The 22701-nt window shown below is 37.0% G+C and overlaps 1 protein-coding gene and 1 pseudogene across 2 annotated transcripts; both read right to left on the bottom strand.

Moving 5' to 3' along the window:
- Positions 1-853: 853 nt before the first annotated feature.
- LOC308702847 (outer dynein arm-docking complex subunit 4) lies at positions 854-9921 on the bottom strand. Its single transcript, XM_081385974.1, has 12 exons — positions 9699-9921; positions 7671-7802; positions 6423-6576; positions 6256-6311; positions 5961-6108; positions 5638-5862; positions 3788-3916; positions 3613-3691; positions 2533-2619; positions 2227-2423; positions 1953-2053; positions 854-973 (listed from the first exon to the last, which is right to left on the bottom strand). Exons 1-12 carry the CDS (start codon positions 9816-9818, stop codon positions 938-940), a joined length of 1464 nt encoding a protein of 487 aa, XP_081242100.1. The 5' UTR covers positions 9819-9921; the 3' UTR covers positions 854-937.
- Positions 9922-16939: 7018 nt separating this feature from the next.
- LOC308702775 (tripartite motif-containing protein 16-like protein) lies at positions 16940-22528 on the bottom strand (annotated as a pseudogene). The gene is made up of 6 exons: positions 21925-22528; positions 20628-20723; positions 20299-20532; positions 19221-19380; positions 18712-18759; positions 16940-18465 (listed from the first exon to the last, which is right to left on the bottom strand). The product of its transcript is annotated as a tripartite motif-containing protein 16-like protein (transcript).
- Positions 22529-22701: the final 173 nt, after the last annotated feature.

The following is a 22701-nucleotide window of genomic DNA, read 5'->3' as shown; positions in this document are numbered from 1 at the left end:
ACAACACGTGCCCAAGACTTCCTTCTTTCATTTGGTATGACATTTATACCATTGTGATGTATGGTGCTCAGTAAATGTTAGACAGTGTGAAAAGTGTGACAACATACCCCGCTCTCCCCCATTCAGTTTTTAGGACTCAATGCCGTCCGTGTTGGGCTTTACTTTCAGTTTTATTTGCTGTAGTTTGCGCGTTGGCTTGATGAAGAGATTCTCAGCTGATCATCTGATGTGATGCGTGTTGCAGACGCCGTCATATCTGGCTATAACATGTCATATAACACGCTATTACACATTTATTTTTAAGAATTGTTGGGAGGAGTAAAATTTACATATTTAGTTTCAACAACCAGATGCACAGAGGCAGTTTAGTCTGGAATGCGGCCCAGATCACCTCCTGATGTGGTTTGAGCGATCGGATTCAAATCTAAAACGTACTCTCTCACACAAACAAATTGGCAGCAATTCGTATACGCAATCTGTCAGGGCATATACTTGTGTTCATATTTGTTGAGCACATACGGAAAGTCAATATCGACTCAATAGATGGAGTGTAACCTTAATTAGAGGTCAAACCTAAACTCATTTGAATGATTTTCAATTCAGACATGTTTGGATTATGAGTATTTCTCTTTATCAACAGAAGGTAACAGCACAAGTGTGTGTCTATAGCAAAACATTAACAGTATCTGGGCAACATCGCTTGGACATGATTTGTTATAACTCTGAAACTGTGACAGTCTGTTTATGTAATACTATGCAAAACATATTTTTACCATATGCAAACAAGCACAGAGAAGGCAGTCATAAAGTAATCCTTAACCAATGACACCCGAATGCAATCCAACACAATGTTCCTCAGGCAGATTTTATTCCACTAGTAAGGATGCATTAGTTCTGACTTTGATTGCAGACATTTTATTCAGATGGGTTCCTCGTCTTACTGGGTCACTCTGTGTCTTGCCTCACGAAGAGCCTGCAGGGCGAGAAATTGAGGAGTTGATTAAAGTAAGTCAAATAATAGCAGAGCAACATGAAGAAATATGATATTAGAGCAACGGGATAGTTAAAAATTAAAATGTAAATATTACAATTATCAGTTCATATTATGACAACACAACTAGTATTGATGAGTATTCTGTCACCATGTACTAACTACGCATAACACAACAAGATTCCCAGTGACGTAATGAATGAATGTAACACCAGAACAGCTGTTTCCCTGGCATAACATTAAGACGTTTTTGTAACTTTTTATTTTCATGACTTCTAAAATGCTTCTCCAAGCATAATCTTTGCCATTGCTTTCCTTACGGAAGTCACGGTGGTTTTGTCATATAATATAAGCTAATATTTCTTAGCTTCCATAGTCAATCTCCTTATCTCCACTTTTAATGTTCAATATGCACAAGCCCCACAGGGTGATGCCATAGAAGTAGAAACTAAGCGAAAGACAAAATGTAGTGTGGCTTGACGGAGTTGCCTGACCATTTAAATGAGTGACTAACAGTGAGTAACAGTTTCAAGGGAATTCTACAGGATAGACATTGCAGAATATTACTACCCAGACTCTCAAGGTGTGAGGCTTTAGGTGTGCTCACATTAGTGAGATTTCGGCAAAATTTTGCTGGCAAAAAAGGTCCATTGTCAGTAGCAATGTATGAAGCATAGGCTCACACTTTCAAACCAAGCGTGACCAATATAAACCCAATGCAAAATCTGCATAGGGGAAATCATTTGCCTGCAAACATTTGCCGAACAATGGTAAATGTGACCGCACCTTTAGTCAAACTGACAATAACTTCCATATTGGTCCTCTGTGACATACACAGAAACAATAGCGCTCATCCTGTGTGATTCAGAATCTCAGTCTCAGTTTTAATGTTTGAAGGGGACTATAGAAAAGGCCGCGAGCGAGATGGATGGTGAGAGGGATGAGGGAGAGAGAGTGAGACCTTCTGGATGGCTTCGCTGGCGGAGTCGTCCTGCAGCAGTTTTGCCCGGTCCAGTGCTCTCTCAAAGTGTAACACACTGGCCTTGTAGTTACCCAGCTTCACTATGTAAGAGAGAAAGAGGATTTAAAGTGATGTAATCGCACAGCATGGCGTAGATCAAATATACATAACGACCACATTAACGTCCTATTGATTCTGAGCATTGTGGGAAATCAGATTATTCATGGTCACAGAGTGCATTCCTGGGATTCTGGGCGATGTAGTTTGGACTCACATTCGGCCTGCGCCATGAGAACACTGGCATTGAGCTGCCATTTCTCATCAGTGATGTCATCCGCTGCCGTGAGCGAGCGGGAGCCATAGTCTCGTGCTTCGCCATAGCGCTTCAGCTCAAGGTAACAGCGGCCGATCTCATGGAACAACCAGGCTTTCTCTAACCCGCCACATGCTAGAGGCACCTTCTCCTCCCAGCTATGCAAACACACACATAAACACACACAGAACAAAATCACTATTACAATAGACTTGTGTGTGTACATCAACACCAAAGTAAACATTAATTAAAGGCAAATGCACTTACACTTCTATAGCTTGTTGGAACTTGCCAATCCGTGCGTACACACGGCCAATGTTGTCCAGAGCCCTGGATTTACTGTCCGTCAGGTCGCTATGACACGAAGCACAAACCAAACACACCTGATGAATAGTAGTTTATTAAGTCAAGTCACCTTCATTTATATAGCGCTTTAACAATATGGATTGTTTCAAAGCAGCTTTACAGTGATAATAGGAAATTACCGTAACAGATTGTTTAGGCTCTACAACAGCTCTAGGATAAAGTTATAGTCCGGCTAAAGTTAGTTTTGATTGATTGATTCACTTCTCGAGATTGATTGATTGATTCACTTCTTCGTCTCGAGAACGCACTCCCTGAAATAGGTTCAAAGGTGCAAACGATTATCTATTATCTCTGCGCAAACCTCAAAAACGCAAACCCGCGAAAACGCAGACGTCGCGCACATGCACATTAAATATTCAGTCCAAAGGTATGCGCGTTTGAATATATATGTGCGCAGGCGTGCAGGCCTTCTTTACAAATCAACCCTCAATAAACTAATTGTCTACCTTAAACATTTATAATACAGACATTTTTTGTCGTGTCTGCGTAGCCACACGAACCGGAATTATCCCGACAACATTTTATCTGTACTGAGGAAAGAGAAGGGAAGGAGGCCTTCACAGGGAGGGACTGGTTGACACTTCAGGACTGCGTTGTCGTCGTGTCCAGGCGCAGGTCCTTCATCAGATCTAGATACGGGCTGGAACCGGCGGACTGCGGTAAACCTCGGATAAACTGAGAGACTAATATTGGCGTAGACGCCAGGATTTATGGGGAGTGTTCCCGGTTCTGTAGCTCAAACAGTAGAGCGTTGGTGCTTGCAACTCCAAGGTCATGGGTTCGATTCCCAGGGAAAGCAAGAACTGATAAGAATGTAAATGTGTATTTTGAAATGCAATGTAAGTTGCTTTGGATAAAAGCGTCTACCAAATGCATAAATGAAAATTAAATTAAATGAGAAGTCAATAATGTGTTATGTGTATGCTAGGCCAATTTAACCAACCAAGAAAAACAAAAGGTAGTTTTCCTGAGGTAGCTCACCCTTTCTTGGCCAGCTCCAGATCTTTCTCATGATGATGCAGAGCCTTGTCCATATTCCCAAGATCCATCAATGCATTGCCTACACAGGACATAAAAGAAAATGTTGTATCTCTGATTCTTGTGCTATTGATATTATATATTTAAGTATTGGGCCGATGAGATTCCCAGACTCTACCAATGCAGCTGTGCAGGTTCCCAAGCACTTCTCTCTTATTGGGCAGCGCCTGCTCAGACCATTCCTTCACCGCCTTCATGAGCTCACGGGCCTTCTTCAGGCCGCTTTCTGCATCGCCGGCACTCAAGGCTGCCAATTAAACAAATAACTCTCAATAAACCCAAAAACACACAGAACATTTTCTGAAAATGTTTGCCAATCCAAATGCGATACCAGAGTGTTGCTAAGATTGTTTCTATGAGTCTATAGGATTTTTTGGCCTGTTTTATTGTCCACCAGGAAAAAATCATGTGTCACCTAAAAATCTCTTAAGTTTTGGTAATTTTGGTAATATTTAACAGAAGTCATTTTCAAATCAAGCAGTTTTCTGTTGGTCAACTTGATGAACCCACGTGACAAATGTGAATCTCCTGTGAAATTTGTTTCGCCCTCATGTGAAATTCCAGAATGTGTGGACTGGATTCCCATTGAAAAGACTGGATTTCACCCACGAAAATCCATTGAACAACAGTAAATCTGCAGCAGCTTTATAAAAGTAATAACACTTCTCAACAAGTAGCAGAATTTGATGTATTGTTCATGTCCATGGCTAGCCTGGTTAAAACCAGACCCTTCTCAGTTGAAACTGAGTATAGGGTCTGGGGAAGCTATATATACAAATCATTTCCAAAGGGGCGTCACCAACTGACGTAGCTCAAATTCATCTGGGCGCAATTGTATAGTCTTAAAACCAATCAGATCTATGAAGGGGATGACGTATGCTTCGAGTGTTGTTCTTTGCTCCGGTTTTAACGAAAACGGTAAGTTTAAATCGCTCAAAACAGACGCGATAATTGATTCGTTTATATACTGTCTATGATTCAAACGAGTGATGTTTCACGGCGGCAACCGGCGTCACATGTTGACGCTAAAGGGTGCCCTTTGCGTCGGATATTAAAGAAATTTCAAAAGCGTCAGTATTATGACGCCCTAGGATGAGAATGCGTTGCATGTAAATCCCTCCCCAAACGTTTCTGATTGGTGCCGCGATTTCAGCGGCAGAGTAATGAGTTTGAATGGGCTCTTCTCCAGACTATCCTGAAGAGAGAATTAAAATTCGCCAGAAGTAGTCTGGGTTTTCCCAGGCTAGTCCATGGCACAAATGGTACACAGTTATGTGCCAAAGTTTCATAGTTATATTTAGGGGTTTGTTCAAATGTCCTTAACAAGCACTATTAACTTACATTTATAAAATGTAAATAATCAGCTGGGTGTGTTATATGTATCTGGTCTGCTAACACACACATTGTGGAGTGACCTAGAGAATAATTAGGATCATAATTCCAACATTATCTCCAAGTTGTCGTAGGTCAGTCACTCATCAGTTAGCTAATAATCATAGGCATACACTGCAGTTCAAAAGTTTGGGGTCGGTAAGATTTTTTATAGATAAGATAAATAAATGAATCTTTTATTCAGCAAGGATGCATTAAATTGATCAAAAGAGACATTTATAATGCCACAAAAATATTAAGCAGTCCAACTGTTTACAACATTGATAACAATAAGAAAAATTTCTTGAGCATCAAATTAGCATATCATAATGATTTCTGAAGGATCATGTGACACTGAAGACTGGGGTAATGATGCTGAAATTATTTTAAACCATAATAATATTTCCCAATATGATCAAACAAATGCAGCCTTGATGAGCATCAAATATTTATTTCAAAAACATTTAAAAAATCTTACTGACCCCCAACTCTGACAGTAGTTTATGATTTTGCATGTGCAACATGATTATGCAACTAATGCTAAACTTTGTTGTTATGAACCTAATGCTGTGAACTTTGAACTCTGCAGAGGTTCACCTTTGTCAATATCCTCCAGACTGGCGAGGACATATCGGGTCGGGTCTGAGGGTGGCTTGTGTTGAACCCGGCTCCACCGCTGCTGCACTAGTGTTCGGTCTCGTTGACGAGCATAGATGGGCTTCTGCTGCTGCCAGAATGCTGTCCGCGTGTCCAGATAGGAGATACAGCCCACGATCAGATCTTGCACACGCTCTCCAGTTCCAATCTTACCTTTTATAAGATCTGTATGGGAGCCGATTGCCATACTTTATATAGAATATACACCATCATAGATGCAAACTAACATCAAACAAGGCCTAAAAATACATGAAAACACACACCTTCATCTTGCAGAAGTTTATCTAAGAATTCTCTGTCACTGTACAGTTCTCCCAGAAGTTGCTTGGCCGCTTTGTCATATTTGCTCTTCTTCTGGCCATGCTTTTTGGATTCCTTCTTATGAGAATGATTCAAATGCTTGGGACGAACCTTTGGGAACGCATCAAACAAAAAATATCATTACTAACTGCTAAAATGAACATAAACGTACATTATAAACAATGGTGTGACGGTGTGGTATGAGTGACGGGGTAGGTGGCATAACGGAAGAGAGAGAACGAGCAAGAGATAGCTCACCCCGTTGTAGAAGAAAGACAGGTCTCCTTTACTTTCCAACTTCACAGAGGAAGGAGCTTTTAGGTCGGGGAGAGAGAGGCAGATGAGGGTTACTAACTTAAGTCACTTTGTTGTGGAACCAAAACATGAACTCTTCATTTCTCATCATGTTGTGTCTAAGGACTCACTGCCCACTGAGTTCTCGATTGCCTCTTGAGATTTCTGGATTCCCAGTCTGAACTCCTGTAGCTCTGGACGTAGCTTATGGCCTCTGTGATAGTAGACCAATGCAAACTCAAAATCCCCCATAGTGTAGAGGGCTTCAGCCTTCTGATACAGACCCTGCAGGACACAGGATGGAGAACCAGAGAGAATCAGGTGACTTGTTAAAACATCAGAAATACAGTAAAAACAGGAATATTGTGAACTATTATAAAAAAAATTGAATAGAATTGTCTTATATTTTAATAATTTTTGAAATGTAATTTTCAGCATCATTACTCCAGTCTTCATTCATTGTCACATGATCCTTCAGAAATCATTCTGATATTCTGAGATGCTGCTTTGGTGCTCAAGCATTTTTTTTATGATCAATGTTGAAAACAGTTGTGCTGCTTTAAGTCCCCCTGTAGTCAATCATTTTATCGCTTAAAACTCATCTCTGATCACCAAAATGACAAGTTTTTTTTTAACTCGACATCCTTGCTTCATTTAGTATACGCGTATTCATAAATATTTCATATTAGCCCCGCCTCCAGTCACTCACACCAGCTCAGAGACCCACTCAGTCAACTTACTGAGGGTAAACGCTACACAATGATATCGCTCTTGACTTTACAACATTTTTTATTTTATTATGTGAAAATTATGTATTTACTATCACTTTTGATCAATTTAATGCATCCTTTGTGAATGAATAGTGACCCCAAACCTTTGATAAACATCAGATCATTCAGATGTGCTTTTACTGTGCTTTTTAGAGAGCTTATATAGTGGATCCAAAAAAGCCACAGTTAAAGATTTATGAATTTAATTGGATTACATACAAAATACCAATCTAAGTGTCATGTGAAAAGCTAACGGTACACTTTCCACAGAACGAACCTCTCTTTTCAAGGCTATTTAGCATTTTAGTGGATGTTCCCCTCACAGGTAGAGTCATGTTTCACCAAGTGTCATTTTTGCCTTAAAATTGTTAGTGTTAATCCTAAACAGTATATTCATTCACAAAAGTTATATTTGTAATATTCTGTGTTATATATAAAGCTTGTGATATAAAGGTCACTTTTTCTGTAGTATCAGTAAATTCGCCCCCTTCAGGACAAGAGTCTTACTACAGGTACACATACAGTGACTCAGAGCTGTGGCTGCTGGGAACTTTTGGAACAAACAATGAGAGACAAAAGGAAAAAAGGTAAGCTAGGACGGATGAACACCTTGAAGTAGTTTTTGTTGTCTTTGAGGGAGGTCTCGGCGTCTTTCAGCGCGCTCTCTGCATCACCTAATTTCACATAACACCTGGATCTGGCGACCAGACAGCTCTTATCATCCGGCTGTAAACTTAAAGCCTGTTGGATAGCAGAGAAAACGCTTATTAAATGTAAAATATAATTAAATAACATGTAAATAATATTTATTAATATCATAAAAGCAAACTCACAACATATAAAGTTACCTGAATATTTTGTGTACAATGAAACTGTTATGAACAATAGCATTGATGTGGCCAATGAATTTAACTCATTTTTTATTAATATTGGGGAAAATATTGCCAAATCAATTGATATATCAAACCAAACTCAAAATGCTACGTGTAGAATGGAAAGTAGAATAATGCAGTCCATGTTCCTGTGTGAGGTTCAGGAAAATGAAATTGCGTCTATTGTTAGCAAATGTGAAACTTGACATGACCATTGTAAAAAGGACCATTGACTGTATTGTTAATCCACTGACTTTTATTTTTAATTTGTCTATACATTCGGGTGTCTTTCCTGAGAAGATGAAGGTCGCTAAAGTCTGAGAACTGAGAATAAGCAACACACAGTGGGGGTCTTCATCGACTTAAGCAAAGCATTCGACACCACAAATCACAGTCTGCTATTGTCAAAATCATACAACTATGGCATTAGGGGTCCAGCTCATCAATGGCTCAAAAGTTATCTCAACAATCGACAGCAGTTTGTTCAAATTAATGGTCAAAGATCTGAGTTAAAATATATAATATGTGGAGTTCCACAAGGGTCCGTTTTAGGCCCATTACTTTTTATTTTGTTCATTAATGACCTCTGCGAAGTGTCTAAAGTATTACAGTTTTAGTGTTTGCCGATGATACCAACATTTTTTATTCTGGAAATAATCTGTCAGGAATTACAGAAAATATAAATTCAGAACTGGGAAAAATTAAGAAATGGTTTGACAGAAACAAATTATGTTTAAATTGGGAGAAAACAAAATACATGATTTTTGGGAATTGTAAAAAGAAAGATAATGTAAGAATAGCAATTGAAGGAACTGATATTGAAAGAGTTAATGAGATAACATTTTTAGGTGTTATTTTGGATGATAAACTGAATTGGAAAGATCACAGTTTATATTAAGAGTAAAGTTTGTAAAAGTATTGGGGTCTTGTATAAAGTTAAAGATGTTTTAGACTATTCTTCATTGCATATGTTGTACAATTCCCTAATACTCCCATATTTTGGACACTGCACAGAAGTCTGGGGTAACACAAGATCTCTGTTTTTGTTACAGAAAAAAGCATTAAGGATTATCAACAAGACAGGCTACAGAGAACACACTAATAATTTATTTGTAAATTCTGGACTTCTAAAATTCAAAGATTTGGTTGATTTGAAGATTTAGATTTTTATGTTGAAAGCTAAGCAGAGAGTTCTGCCTATGGTTTTACAAAATGTATTCACTCTTGTATCAGAGGAAGATGGCCATAGAAGGCAATATCATTTAAAACTCTTTTCGCACGTACTACACAAACACAGATGTGTTTGTCTATTTACGGAGTTAAACTGTGGATCACCTTGGACTATGAACTGAAGTGATGCAAAAGTGTTTGTAAATTTGAGAATTTGTATAAGGAAAAAATACAGGATGTTACAAGAAAAATGATGACTAACACGCTTAAAAAAATGATAATTAGGCTAAGTGTAAAGATAGGTATTACTGAAAATGTTTGGTGTTTGGGGTGAGGATTGTAGGGGTTGATCCGTTCATAAAGCAGCTGTTTTTTTGTTTGTTTGTTTTTTTCTTTTGATGTGCACAAATAAGCGACAGGTTCCATAAGATTTTCTTCTTCCTGTTTCTTCTTCCTTCTTCCTTTTTTTTTTGAATGAATGAATAAACATGTATGTATGATTTGTGCAATAAATAAATAAAATAAAGCAATCAATTCAATTTCGTCTGAACGTAAGCAATGCAATGTGTGTGTGTTCGCATAGTTATTAGCTCACCGTGGAAAAGCACTCGATAGCTTTGACATACTCGCCCTTCTGAAACAGCTGGTCACCTTCAGACATATAGGTGGTAAAGGTACTCTTTGGCCCGGCTTGTTCTCCCTCGTTATCAGACATTTTAATCGTATTCTAAGCAGTATTAACGTTATATCATCAAAATCTTTCAGTACACATCAATAAGAGCGACAGTTCCGTCCGCTCGTATCCTAGAAACGCTCCTAACAAAACCCAGTGGAGCCAATGAACTGCGTTAGGAGCTTTGATTGACATGCCAACACATACTACGACATTCAATCCGAAACGTTTAGGTATAATGTAAATACATTATATATCGTTTATAAAACGTAAAAATATTATCTAAAATAATATTTAGTCCAACAAACGTTTCTTAAAAAATAAATAAATAAAAATGATATCTATATATAATAAAATGAGATTGAGAACATGCCTGGTGACAAAATAATCTGAAAAAAAAAAAAGTATTAATAGAGACAGAGAAGTTGAGTATTTGGTGAAGGGGAAAACAGAAAAGTAAGATTGCCGAGTACACTCTCCATCTGCTGTTAGTCAATCTCACCAGCAGGAGGTGCAGAAGCGCGTGTTGTTGACGAAGACCAGAGCAAGCCATTACTAATGGTAATATAATTCATAAAAAGTCATTGAAGTCATGGAGAATTGGGTTCGGCACAACATTTTAATTGTAAACCAGCTTATTGACAAGAATTTGCAATTTACACGTACCCTAATTTTATTTCAAAATATGATTTATTTGTAAATGAAAAAGAATTGAATAAAGTAATTAAGGCTATCCCTAATGGCATAATAATCTGAACCAAATTCCCGGATTTAGATATTAATAATACAACCTTACAAAATCCTCAACTTTTTGTAAATGGTCTCTCCTTATTTGATAAAGGTTTTAATAACAATTTTATAAGAAATTCCTTTAATGCCGGATCCAGTCCTCCATGTAAATCAAAATGGCTTAAACCTTATTGTATATCTTGGCACAGCATTTGGACATTACCCTATAAATATGCTATTTCTAATAAAGTAAAAGAAGTAATGAACAAAATGATTCATATCCTGTAAATGCAGCCATTAGTAGATATATTCATACTGTTTGTGATAAATGCACTTTTTGTAACACATCACTTGAAGATATCAAACATTTATTTTTGCCCTTTTTCTATTTCTTTCTGGACTGACTTTAAAATAGAAATGACAAAAAAATTAAACACAAATCTTAATTTAAAACCTCATGACATTTTACTTTGTTTTCAAAACCCATATTTTTCTGAAAAACAAAATTATATTATCAATCTTTTAATTATTTTGATGAAGTTTTATATTCATAAGACAAAAAATAACTCAAAAGAAACCCTCGTATATTACCTTTTATAACACCGATCTCACAATATACTTTGAAACTCTTTCAAACATTAGATCACAAAACACAAAGCTTATTAAAAACAAAACAAATGTTAAAGCTTTTCAAATTCATATAACTGCCCTGATAATATAAAGCACTTTTATTTCTGTATTTTATTACTATCATTTTTTTTATTATTATTATTTTACATACATGTTCATTTTATACTTTAGTTGTTGTTGTTATTCTTTGTTTTATACATTGTGAACTGTATTTACAATATTTGTCTTGTTTTTTGTTACAATTTACTAAATAAAATAAAAATAAAAAATACAAAAACGTTTTTTTAACCCTTGGGCTGCATTATATATTTGACACCGTTGAGTGCGTTAAGGGACAAAAATGTCCACTCTAAACACTGCCATAAAACTATTATATATTATTATTTTTTTCCACTTTGACTGAGTTCAATATTTTAACCAGCATCAGTCCTCATCATACATACCACATATTTATTCAATTTCAGGATTTTAACCCTTTAAATTCCAGTTTTGGTGACGGTACCCTCAATTTTATAAGAGGAAAAAACACAAAAATCTAATTATTTTCCATATAGTAAATGCAAATTTGTGTTGCCGCAAGATGAAAGTTGTTATGTCCAAGGACTGACTGCATGGCTGTGCTTGTGCCTACATTGTCCTATGTGAGAAATTATTAGTTACCTTTGAAACATAGACTGCTAAAAAACGAAGCCGTGTCAAAGGTTCATTGTCTGTGCGTAAATTACGCATGAATCAAACCGAAAGAAAACAATGCCGTGAGAAGCGCTTTCTCTCTCTCGTGCGCGAGCGCGCGCTCACACACACACACACACACACAGAGAGAGAGAGAGAGAGAGAGAGAGAGAGAGAGAGAGAGAGAGAGAGAGAGAGAGAGAGAGAGAGAGAGAGAGAGAGAGAGAGTAAAACATGACTTTCAGGATATTGTGATTTTTGTCACTCGCCTAAACACCATGCATTACGGCCCTACACACACACACACACACACACACACACACACACACACACACACACACACAGAGAGAGAGAGAGAGAGAGAGAGAGAGAGAGAGAGAGAGAGAGAGAGAGAGAGAGAGAGAGAGAGAGAGAGAGTAAAACATGACTTTCAGGATATTGTGATTTTTGTCACTCGCCTAAACACCATGCATTACGGCCCTACACACACACACACACACACACACACACACACACACACACACACACACACACACACAGAGAGAGAGAGAGAGAGAGAGAGAGAGAGAGAGAGAGAGAGAGAGAGAGAGAGAGAGAGTAAAACATGACTTTCAGGATATTGTGATTTTTGTCACTCGCCTAAACACCATGCATTACGGCCCTACACACACACACACACACACACACACACACACACACACACACACACAGAGAGAGAGAGAGAGAGAGAGAGAGAGAGAGAGAGAGAGAGAGAGAGAGAGAGAGAGAGAGAGAGAGAGAGAGAGAGAGAGAGAGAGAGAGAGAGTAAAAACATGACTTTCAGGATATTGTGATTTTTGTCACTCGCCTAAACACCATGCATTACGGCCCTACACACACACACACACACACACACACACACACACACACACACACAGAGAGAGAGAGAGAGAGAGAGAGAGAGAGAGAGAGAGAGAGAGAGAGAGAGAGAGAGAGAGAGAGAGAGAGAGAGAGAGAGAGAGAGAGAGTAAAACATGACTTTCAGGATATTGTGATTTTTGTCACTCGCCTAAACACCATGCATTACGGCCCTACACTGTAAAAACTAAAGGAGCCTCAAATATCCTGTCGGATACTCAAGGAACTTCAAAATGTAATTTAAGTGCCTCAAAGCTCTTTCTCATAGTAGGATTACTGGAGGAGCATTGACAATATTTGAGGTTCTTGCTGGAACTTATGGGATCCTTTAAGCACTTTGTATTTACTTCAGAGGTTCTGGAGTCACCTTTTCATTACTATGAGACCTCAAAGTGCTTTGGGGGAAAATAGAGGAACTTAAATGTGATAAAAGGGTTATTGGAAGATCTTTTAACATTTAAGTGGTTCCTGGAGGATCTCTTATGTTAAAGCCAGCATCTGGAGGAACCCAATGGTTCAGTGAGGCCAGAATGATATTATTATTATCCTATTATTACTTAAATTTGATTCAGTATACCCAGGTGAAAAATACGTAGGCTACTATTAAAAATGAACTTGAGTGTGTTGTTAGTAGGCCTTCAATACAAATATAACCTACTTTAATGCATTTTAATACATTTAACAGTAACTATAGTCTTTTTCACTTGGGTAGCTTACATTTATTTAGTATAGGCCTATTTTATTGATTAATTTAAACCTTAAACAACAACACTAAATAATAATAATATTAATAATAAAAATTAATTAATTATTATTGAATAAATAATAGTAATAAAATAATATTTTTTACTTCTTCATAAATTATTATTTGAAGAAGAAGAACCAGGAGGATAAAGGTTTTATTCAGTCACGAAACTACTGCTATTCCTCTGCTGTCGTCACTTCAGTGATGCTCGCGCTGCTCGCGCGCAACAAAGCTCAGCTGATCGACGTCATCGACTTTGAAAGTAACGGCTCTCCTCATCAAAGCCTGCCGCATCTTCCGCCGTTTGTTCGGCTTTCCGTTACAAGGTTTGTAAACTCACCAAAGAAATATAAATACTCACTATATATTCAAACACACACATATATAAACTAAATTTATTATACATTACTACGTTTTTACAGTGTTTACCACTCGTTTATTGACATGTACAGTATCTGGTATGACGTTTTAGCCGCGATGCTAACTACGTTGATCTAATGAACAAATGGAAATTATTGACTTATTGTCTTAGATTGATTTAAAGTTAGTCATTCAATTAAATATATTCTGTACAACTGTGTCTTCAAATTGCTGATATACAGCCTAACTAATTTAGCTGATTCCTGCTGTCGTCATTGGCGTTTGTTGTGAATAACAAAAGCAGGTTAATATAGTTTGGTCTGTTTTTGTTTAGCCTAACTTTACTTACTACAGGTGCCCTCATTCTCTCAAATACCATTTTAAAGCCATTTACTGGTCAATAAATACTATGTTGTGAATAATCAGCTTTGTTATTTTGTTTCCCCAGAACAACCATTACATTTCAATGTTTCAGTGGCAACATTGAATTACAGTAAGTACCTGCACCACATGCAAGTACTTTATTACTATGAACTTTCTCTGTGTGCAATTGTATTGTTTGACTGTGTACTTGTGTTTTTTAATCAGTTATTCTCTGAAAATCTTCTTCCCTCATGCTCTCAAATCTCATTCATGTTACATTCATGTAATATTACAGGTTTGGAGCCAATAATGCTATGCATTTTTTATAGGCTATACCTTAATCATATGCATTTGAATATAAGACATTTGAACCCTGAATTATAACTTCAAGTTTGGTCTTTTTCGACAAAAAAAAGAAAAAAGCTATTAAATGGCTTCATAAAACTTACAACACAAACCATAACACATGAGTTGTGAATTCATTGATTATTTTTAGGATCTTTTCTGGGACATTTTTGGAGCTTAACCATTTTTACATAAATTGTTGCATTGAATTGAACTAGACAAGTGTGCATAAGAATGGTTTCATGAATGATTTACACAATTTTTTTCTGCTTGTGATTCATGCAGTGAAAGCGGACGGTGACAGGGGTGGCATTATGCCTGAGATCTGCTTTGGGTTCCACAGACAGGAAGTCAAACAGGTTTGGAACGTCACAAGGCTGAGGAAATTATTTAAATTTCACAACTATCACTTTAATAACCTTACTAACAGTAAATTTTGTACTTTGCAGGGATCTCGGTAAGCTGAAATACAAGTTTGAACAGGAATAAAAATCCTCCTGTAGACCTGAAAATCACTGAAGTGCCTGGACCATCCACCAGAAAAGAGGAAAAACAAACGGAAAATGAAGCTGATGCACCTTTTCACTTTTCTAACTCGTTAAGTACCTCACATGTCCCTTGTGAAGATTTTATAATTGATTGCATTTTATGTTGCAGTGAGTAAAGGTGCGTCACATTTGTGAATTTTGTGAAATTACACTGGCAAAAAGGTCCATTGACCACTGTCAGCAGTGTAGCAATGTAATGTATGAAGCACCACACAAAATTGCTGATCGTGGATTCTTATTGAATTGACTGAATTCACCAGTGAACATTCACAGAACAACAGATAATTTTACTGCACCTTAACTCTGTTCAAATGGAAAATGTTTTCTGCTTGTTGTGACATAAGGAATACTGTTTCCGGGTCGAAGCCTCTACTCTACTTCCTTTATCTTGTTTCTAGATATTGAGAATACTCAACAACCATTTATGAACACTGTTGATTCAAGTCACACATTTAAGCTTTTCAAAAGCCATAGTGTACATTACAGTCTCCAGTCTCACGGCATCCCAGACTTCAACATTTTATGATTCAAAATATCTGAATAACTAAACCATCTGAGATTTCGGAATAGAGATAAAGGTTATAGGATCATAATTTTCAGGAATATTACAGAACAATGAGTGCATATTAGCACTTTTTGTTGTTTGTTTTTGGCATCTGAGAGAGCTTTTGGACTTGGAAACAGTTGCGTCAGACTTGAGCGAACTGAAACACGTTTTAAAATTAAGTGAACATGGACATTTTTAATTTGTTAATTTTAATTTTTTACATTGATTTATTACATGGAACATGTGTTTTCTATGCATTTTGTTGAGATGTCTTTTCTTGTGTAGCCTATTGTATACACATGATTGATTATTCATGTTACTTATGTATTATACAATTTTTTTTGTGTGTATTCATTGATATTAATCTATTACTAGCTTTTTTTCCCCAAGTGCATTGAAGTGTATGTATTAAAATGGATCTAAAATATGTAATAAACAATTCTTATTTTGTATTTGGTTCAGTTTGTTTATTATAATAGAAGTTAATGGTAACCGTAGTAACAAATGAAGTTCATTTAATACAAATAATAAAAAATAATAAAAAAAATGAAATTTGGTTCCTGGAGGCACCCACAGTGGTTCCACACAGTGCTTCATATAAGAGTTCCTCAGGAAACCTGTGTGGTTCCTCAGAGAACCGCCCCTTTTTAAAGGCAGAGGATCTACAGACGGTTCCGCCGGTGTGGCAAAGTGAAGAACCCCAAAAGGTTCCTCCAGGCACCTTTAATTTTTACAGTGTACACACACACACACACACACACACAATTTTTGTCAACGCAGACACACATCGCTCTCAGACATCCACACATACTCGGAAACATAATTTTTAGATCTTTGAACCATTCAAATCCTTCATGCACAGTCAAGTGCCCCTATAGTGGAAACCAGGAAAATAGCGTGCATTTCCCCCTATAGGGAAAACACATGTAGTGACGTCATCTGGTAAAATAGACTATATAATGCAAATATAATGCCTTTGCTTCAAAATGAAAGAATGTTTCAACATAAATCATGATTTATGTATTAATGACGGCCCCGGCTTTAAACGATGTTTTAATGGGTGTCAATGGGACATTTTTGTCCCTTATGGTACTGAATGGTGCTATTTGTTCTACACCGTGTGTGTTATACATATTTTAATTTTTTTTTTTTCAAAATTTGTAAATTTATGCAAAAAGTCACAACTTTGCCAAATTACATACCATTGGCATTAAAACAGCCAAAATGGTCAAAGAAATAAAAATGAAAAGGACAAAAATGTCCCTAATGCAGCCTAAGGGTTAAAAAAACAACAACAAAAAAAACAATGTCAGCAAGAGCTCTGTGTGAAATTGTCTCTGTCTATTTATTTGTTTGTGTCAAGCATATATATATATATATATATCAAGACAGGAGTATACTGGCGACCAAACAGCAGTTTGAATCATGTGTCTCTCGCTGCCCTCGCTACATCTACACAAAAATGCCCTGATTTTACACAGGTTTAATCATGTTCTCATGATGATCAGACTCTCCACACACTCATATAGAGAAGTAAGAAGAAGACAGAGAGAGAAAAGAAAAAGCACAGAGTAAAATATTTTCATGAATCTGCACTTTTCTTTACCTTTATTTCATTAGCAACTTTTCCAGCAGGAATCTTTTCTTTTTATCCAGAACTAGAGCTCACTGCTTTTTACAACAACACTGATATATTTCTCCATATCTGGAAAGAACTATTTTACATCAACAACTTTATCAAACGTTGTGAAAGTCATTTATTTCTTGTAAAGAGTTCATGATTTCCATCCCTTGTGACCCAATATCTGAAATCTCAGAAAGTGCTTCTTCATCCCTCATCTTCTGCATCACAATTTTCCTCACATTTTGAACTGATTGTTTTCCAGCACTATTTTCTCCACTACTAATGTCATTTTCCACATCTTCACTCCTTACATTGTTCACAACCATTTCTGTTAGTTCATTATTCATTATTCCTTAATCTTTTCATTTGGTTTGTGTTTAATAATTTCAAATGAAAGGTAATTTTAATAGTTATATTAAAATAATTATGTGTCACTACAATAACAACTAAAGGAATATGATTTCCATCAATACAATTATTGATAAACACAAACACACACACACATTCACACACACATACACACACACACACTGTTCTTACTGTCTCTGAGGATTTGGTACACACATTTATTCTGTTTAATTTCAGTGAAGTTCATCAGTAATAATGTAATGAAGAGGAAATAAGAGTCTCTGTATCTCACTGTTACTGATTTATCGTGCAGCTCAAAGTATTATGGGTAAAATCTCTCTACAATCTGTTCTGAAACATCAACACAGTTTCACTGATGATCCAGTGCAAACCCAAAACCCAGGATAGAGCGTCTGAGTGAATGTGGTCTGGACTGTGTGGATGAGGCTCATTGTGTCAGAGACGCTGTAGAAGGACAGAGTTCCTGCACTGTGATCCACACACACTCCTATTCTTCTGCTGATGGGCTTTACAGGGAGAACAGTGTGTGTGTTATTGTGCCAGAATGAGTAACTGGAGGAAAAGCAGTCCAACCTCCAGGACTGATCATTACCTCCAAATCCACACTCATGACCCCGATCCCTTCCTGCTGATGCTCTTATATGACACTGATATATACACACCATTCCCAGTCCACTCAATCTCCCAGTAACAGCGTCCACACACACTGTCTCTACACAACACTTGAGAATAATGATCAAATCTGTCTGGATGATCAGGATACGGCTGCTCTGTGTCAGTGACAGTAATCACTCTGTTCCTCTCAGACAGACTGAGGCGTTTATTCACTGTGTTCAGATCCAGAGTGATCTGATGGGAATCTGATGGAGAGAAAACACATCAGAATCAGGAATTATGAATCTGTCTGATCTTTTAATGTATCTGAACTCTTCATGAATCAATGTTCAGTGTATCATCAGTGTCTCAGTACAGCTGACCAAATATCCTGTGCAAATCATCATTTACATGATCAATTATAAAACTCTTCTATCATGTTTATTTCTCCTTCTACAGGAAGAACAGGAACACATTCAGTGAGTTTTTCTGCTTGTTTCTCAGTGACTTACATTGTAGGAAGTCGTTCCTGGTCTTGGGATTCATGTTGGTGAAAGTGACTGTGGAAATAAACAGACATGAACAGTGTGAAGAGAAATGACAAGATAAAATACATTCATTTCTGAGACATTTCTAATAAGACGTTCTATAATATTAGATGATGGACTCATTTCTGGGAGCAGATTAATAATCTCCAGAGGCTTCATTTATAAAACACACACATCAGATTGATCCTAAATTCCATGGATTTCATCCTCCGTCATGTGTGTATAAACGCTTGTCCACGATGATGAATCCGTATTTCTGAATCATCAATAGATATTTGTGGCCGTTCTGTAGGAGGATTTGATGGACTTGAATTTAATTTATTAATAACTGGGATTTAAAACTGGGATGCATTTAAGGACATTTTTGTGCAAATGGATGTTTTATAAATCATAGGAACATTTCAGAAACGGTTGTACGTTCAGATTTGGGATCTTTCTCCACACGTCTGTATAAACGAGGCGCAGGACTTTACCTCCGTCTGAGATCTTCTTGATCTCCTCTTTGCAGAAATCCTCCAGTTTGTCTCTCAGCTGACGGACAGATTCTCTCACGCCATCAAAAGAGGAGAGAGAACTGAAGGAAACGTCGGGTTCGTCTGTAGATTCAGGAGGTGCTGAGAGAGACTGGAAACTCTACAGAAAACAGAAATCAAAACTCATCATCTCCACACTTCAGCCAATAACCTGCACTATATCAGATCTGAGCGGCTCTTGTTGACTTGACTTCTCTTCAGTGACTCGCTTCAATCCAGCACTTTCACACAATCAGCACATTCTCCTCATATTCATCATTTAATGCTACAAACTCTAGTATTTCACACTTAATTATAATAATCATTTAAAATATATAAACTTCAGAGCAGATTGAATGTAATGCTTTCAGACACTTAATTATTTTTAAAATTATAATTAAAATACTTATATATAGACTTATAGTCTTAATTTATATTAAATGCAATTAGCTAATATTTAAAGAGCTTTTTGACCAACAATTTCATAATTACATAATTTCATAATTGACTATTGTCTTTGAAATATGGTTAAAGTTACTGCTGAATGAACTGACACACATTTATGATAAACTAAAATATTGTCAATGTAATTTCTATTGAAAATTGTTTGTTTAATTTCATCAACATAATCAATATTGTCAACTTTGAAGATCACCTGACCCAATTTTGGTGCCAATTACTGAAATTATTTTAGTAGAAATAAAAGATTTCATAAAAAGAGGATGAAAAATCTAGTTGGCTGGATATTGATACCATCAAGTTCACTGATTTCATCAAGACAGAAGAAACCAGAAGGAAAAATGAGTTCATATTTAATGGTAAATTTCCCAGGGCTTTGTAAGTGTGTCTCTTTAAACAGAAGATGATCATATGAGAGTCTGACTGATGATTATATGATAACACAACACTTGACTGAATCTGACTGAATTCCTGACAACATCTCAGTCAACGGCTCATTCTGCTCTCATGAAATGTTTCTCTGTCATAGCAGGATCTTGCTCAAGTCCACTATGATCCTGTTGTTCTAGATCTCTGTTACCTGCAGGAACTGGATGTGATCTTGTGTGTGTGAAAGCTGCTCCAGCTCAGCGTCTCTCCTCCTCAGATCATTGATCTCCTGCTCCAGTCGCTCCAGTCGTCCTTCAGCTCGACTCACTGCAGTCTTTTCCTGATCTCTGATCCGCTGTGTGACCTCAGAGCGGCTTCTCTCAATGGAGCGGATGATCTCAGTGAAGATCCTCTCACTGTCCTCCACTGCTGTCTGTGCAGAGCGCTGTTACACACACATCACAATCACACAGTGGCTTCAGCACGACTGACAGAGTCCAAACTGAGACGTCTCAAACTTCTCTTCTTCTCCAGACTCACCTTATGAGACTTCACAGCCTCTCTCAGATGCTGAAGATCTTTCTGTCTCTGCTGGATTCTCTGACGGATCTTCATCTGCGTCTCCTTCAGCTGTTTCTGGAGGACAAACCAATGACAGGGAATGACACATAAAACTACTGTCATACAAACATTAAAGTTACATGAATCCAGAGTTGGTGAAGTGGTTAAAGATCTTGCATGGTAAGTTTTTACTGTCTGGTTCAAACCACAGATTCATGGTTTCCTGAAATGAATGTCAGCAGTATTTCATCAGTGCCTAGTTTTATATCATTAGTATCATCATTTACTCTCCCTCATGTCGCTCCAAACCTGTATGACTTTCTGTCTATTGTGAGACACAACAGAAGATATTTAGAAGAATGTCTCAGCGGTTTACAGAGGCCAAATAAAATATGGTGACACGTCAATAACATCAAACCTCATTGGTTCTTTCATGTCACAGTCACATGACTAAACACCATGATGTCATGACACAAACACCAGTGAAGTTTGATGTTTTTGATGTCATCATATTTGATTTTTACATGAGTTTATCAATGATTTGATTTGATTTGTGAATAAAAATTTGGCTCTTTTAAAAGTATCATATTTTAAAGACTGCACTTATTTAGGAAATTATATACTTTAAAAGAATATAATTGTGAAATAAGTGTGAACTGAATGCAATGTTTTCAGACACGACGTAATTGCATGTTAATTGCTATTAAATGAAAATGTATTATAGTTTAAATGTAAATATAAAGCAATTAGCTGAACTTAAGAGTGACTTTTTGACCCACTTAAGTAAGATTTAAGTATATAATGTCATTTCATAATTCTATTGAGTTCAATTGAAATATTAAATATTATTAAAATGTACTTTAAAGTAAAACTTTATTTTACACTATAAAAAAAGTGTACTAACAGTCATGAAAGTTGACTCTCTTTAAGCGCACCTTTCATTTCATTAATATTATATCTGCAAGTACAGTGTTTTTTTTTTTAAATATACTTTTAATTTGAAGTACACTAGTGCATGTCAATACACTTAAGCGTACTTCTTTCTTTAACCACTAGTTGTTTAGATTACTTTTATGCTTTTTCTCCTTTTTGGAGCTTGAAACTTTTTTACTGACTTTCAATGAATAAACTAAAATAGTCGAGACATTCTTCAAAATATCATCTTTTATATTCCACAGAAGAAACTCAGTCAAACCGGTTTGGGACAACATGAGTAAATGAGTGAGTAAATAAAGACACTTTCATTTCTGTGTGATCAATCCCTCTCAGTTCATACCTGTGTCTCTGTCCTCTGTGCTGCAGTTGATACAGTGTTGTGGTTTTTATGTTCATATTCCTTACACCACACACAGATGCACTGTTGATCAGTGACACAGAACATTTCTAGCTCTTTATCATGTTTACGGCAGATCATGTCCTGCAGTCGTCCAGTGGCATCAATCACTTTGTGTGGCTTACGAGAGTGAAATTCCTCATGACGGTCAAAATGAGTTTGACAGTAAGATTCCTGACACACCAGACAGGACTTGACGGCTTTGTATTTTCTTCCAGTACAGACGTCACACTGCACGTCTCCAGCTCCAGCGTAACAGTCAGCAGGAAGTTTAGTCTTCTTCAGTTTCTCCACCAGTTCAGCCAGAATGGTGTTTTTAGCTAAAGCAGGTCTTGGACTGAAGGTCTGTCTGCACTGAGGGCAGCTGTAGACTCTCTTCTCATCCTCCTGATCCCAGCAGTCTGTAATACAGATCTTACAGTAACTGTGTCCACAGTGGATAGCCACTGGTTCCTTCAGGAGATCCAGACACACTGGACACGTGAACTCATCCTGAGAAAATCTGGCTTCTGCCATTTTACTGCATGAATACAGAGAGACACGAACAAACAACAGCTCAACAATACTTCAGTTTCAGTTTCTGTTTCTCTGAACTGAGGAGTTGAAATAGTTCCTGCTTCTGTGTTTGGGTGACGTGTGTACAGTAAAACAGGAGTGTCTGTAAAGCAGCTTCCTCATTCCTGGCCAATGAGAGTCACTTTACTGCTGTGTTTACAGTAT

The sequence above is a fragment of the Scardinius erythrophthalmus genome, assembly GCF_964197995.2.
Source record: "Scardinius erythrophthalmus genome assembly, chromosome: 1".
Lineage (NCBI taxonomy): Eukaryota > Metazoa > Chordata > Actinopteri > Cypriniformes > Leuciscidae > Scardinius > Scardinius erythrophthalmus.
This window is presented reverse-complemented; position numbering and strand designations above follow the sequence as displayed.

Bases quoted from the DNA above. Each gene is read 5' to 3' on its own strand.
- LOC308702847 (XM_081385974.1), bottom strand. From the start codon at position 9,818: ATGTCTGATAACGAGGGAGAACAAGCCGGGCCAAAGAGTACCTTTACC. The intron at 7,803-9,698 runs GTGAGCTAATAA...GCTATCCAACAG, and splicing joins CTATCGAGTGCTTTTCCACG to GCTTTAAGTTTACAGCCGGA. The intron at 2,054-2,226 runs GTGAGTCCAAAC...TCTCTTACATAG, and splicing joins TCTCATGGCGCAGGCCGAAT to TGAAGCTGGGTAACTACAAG.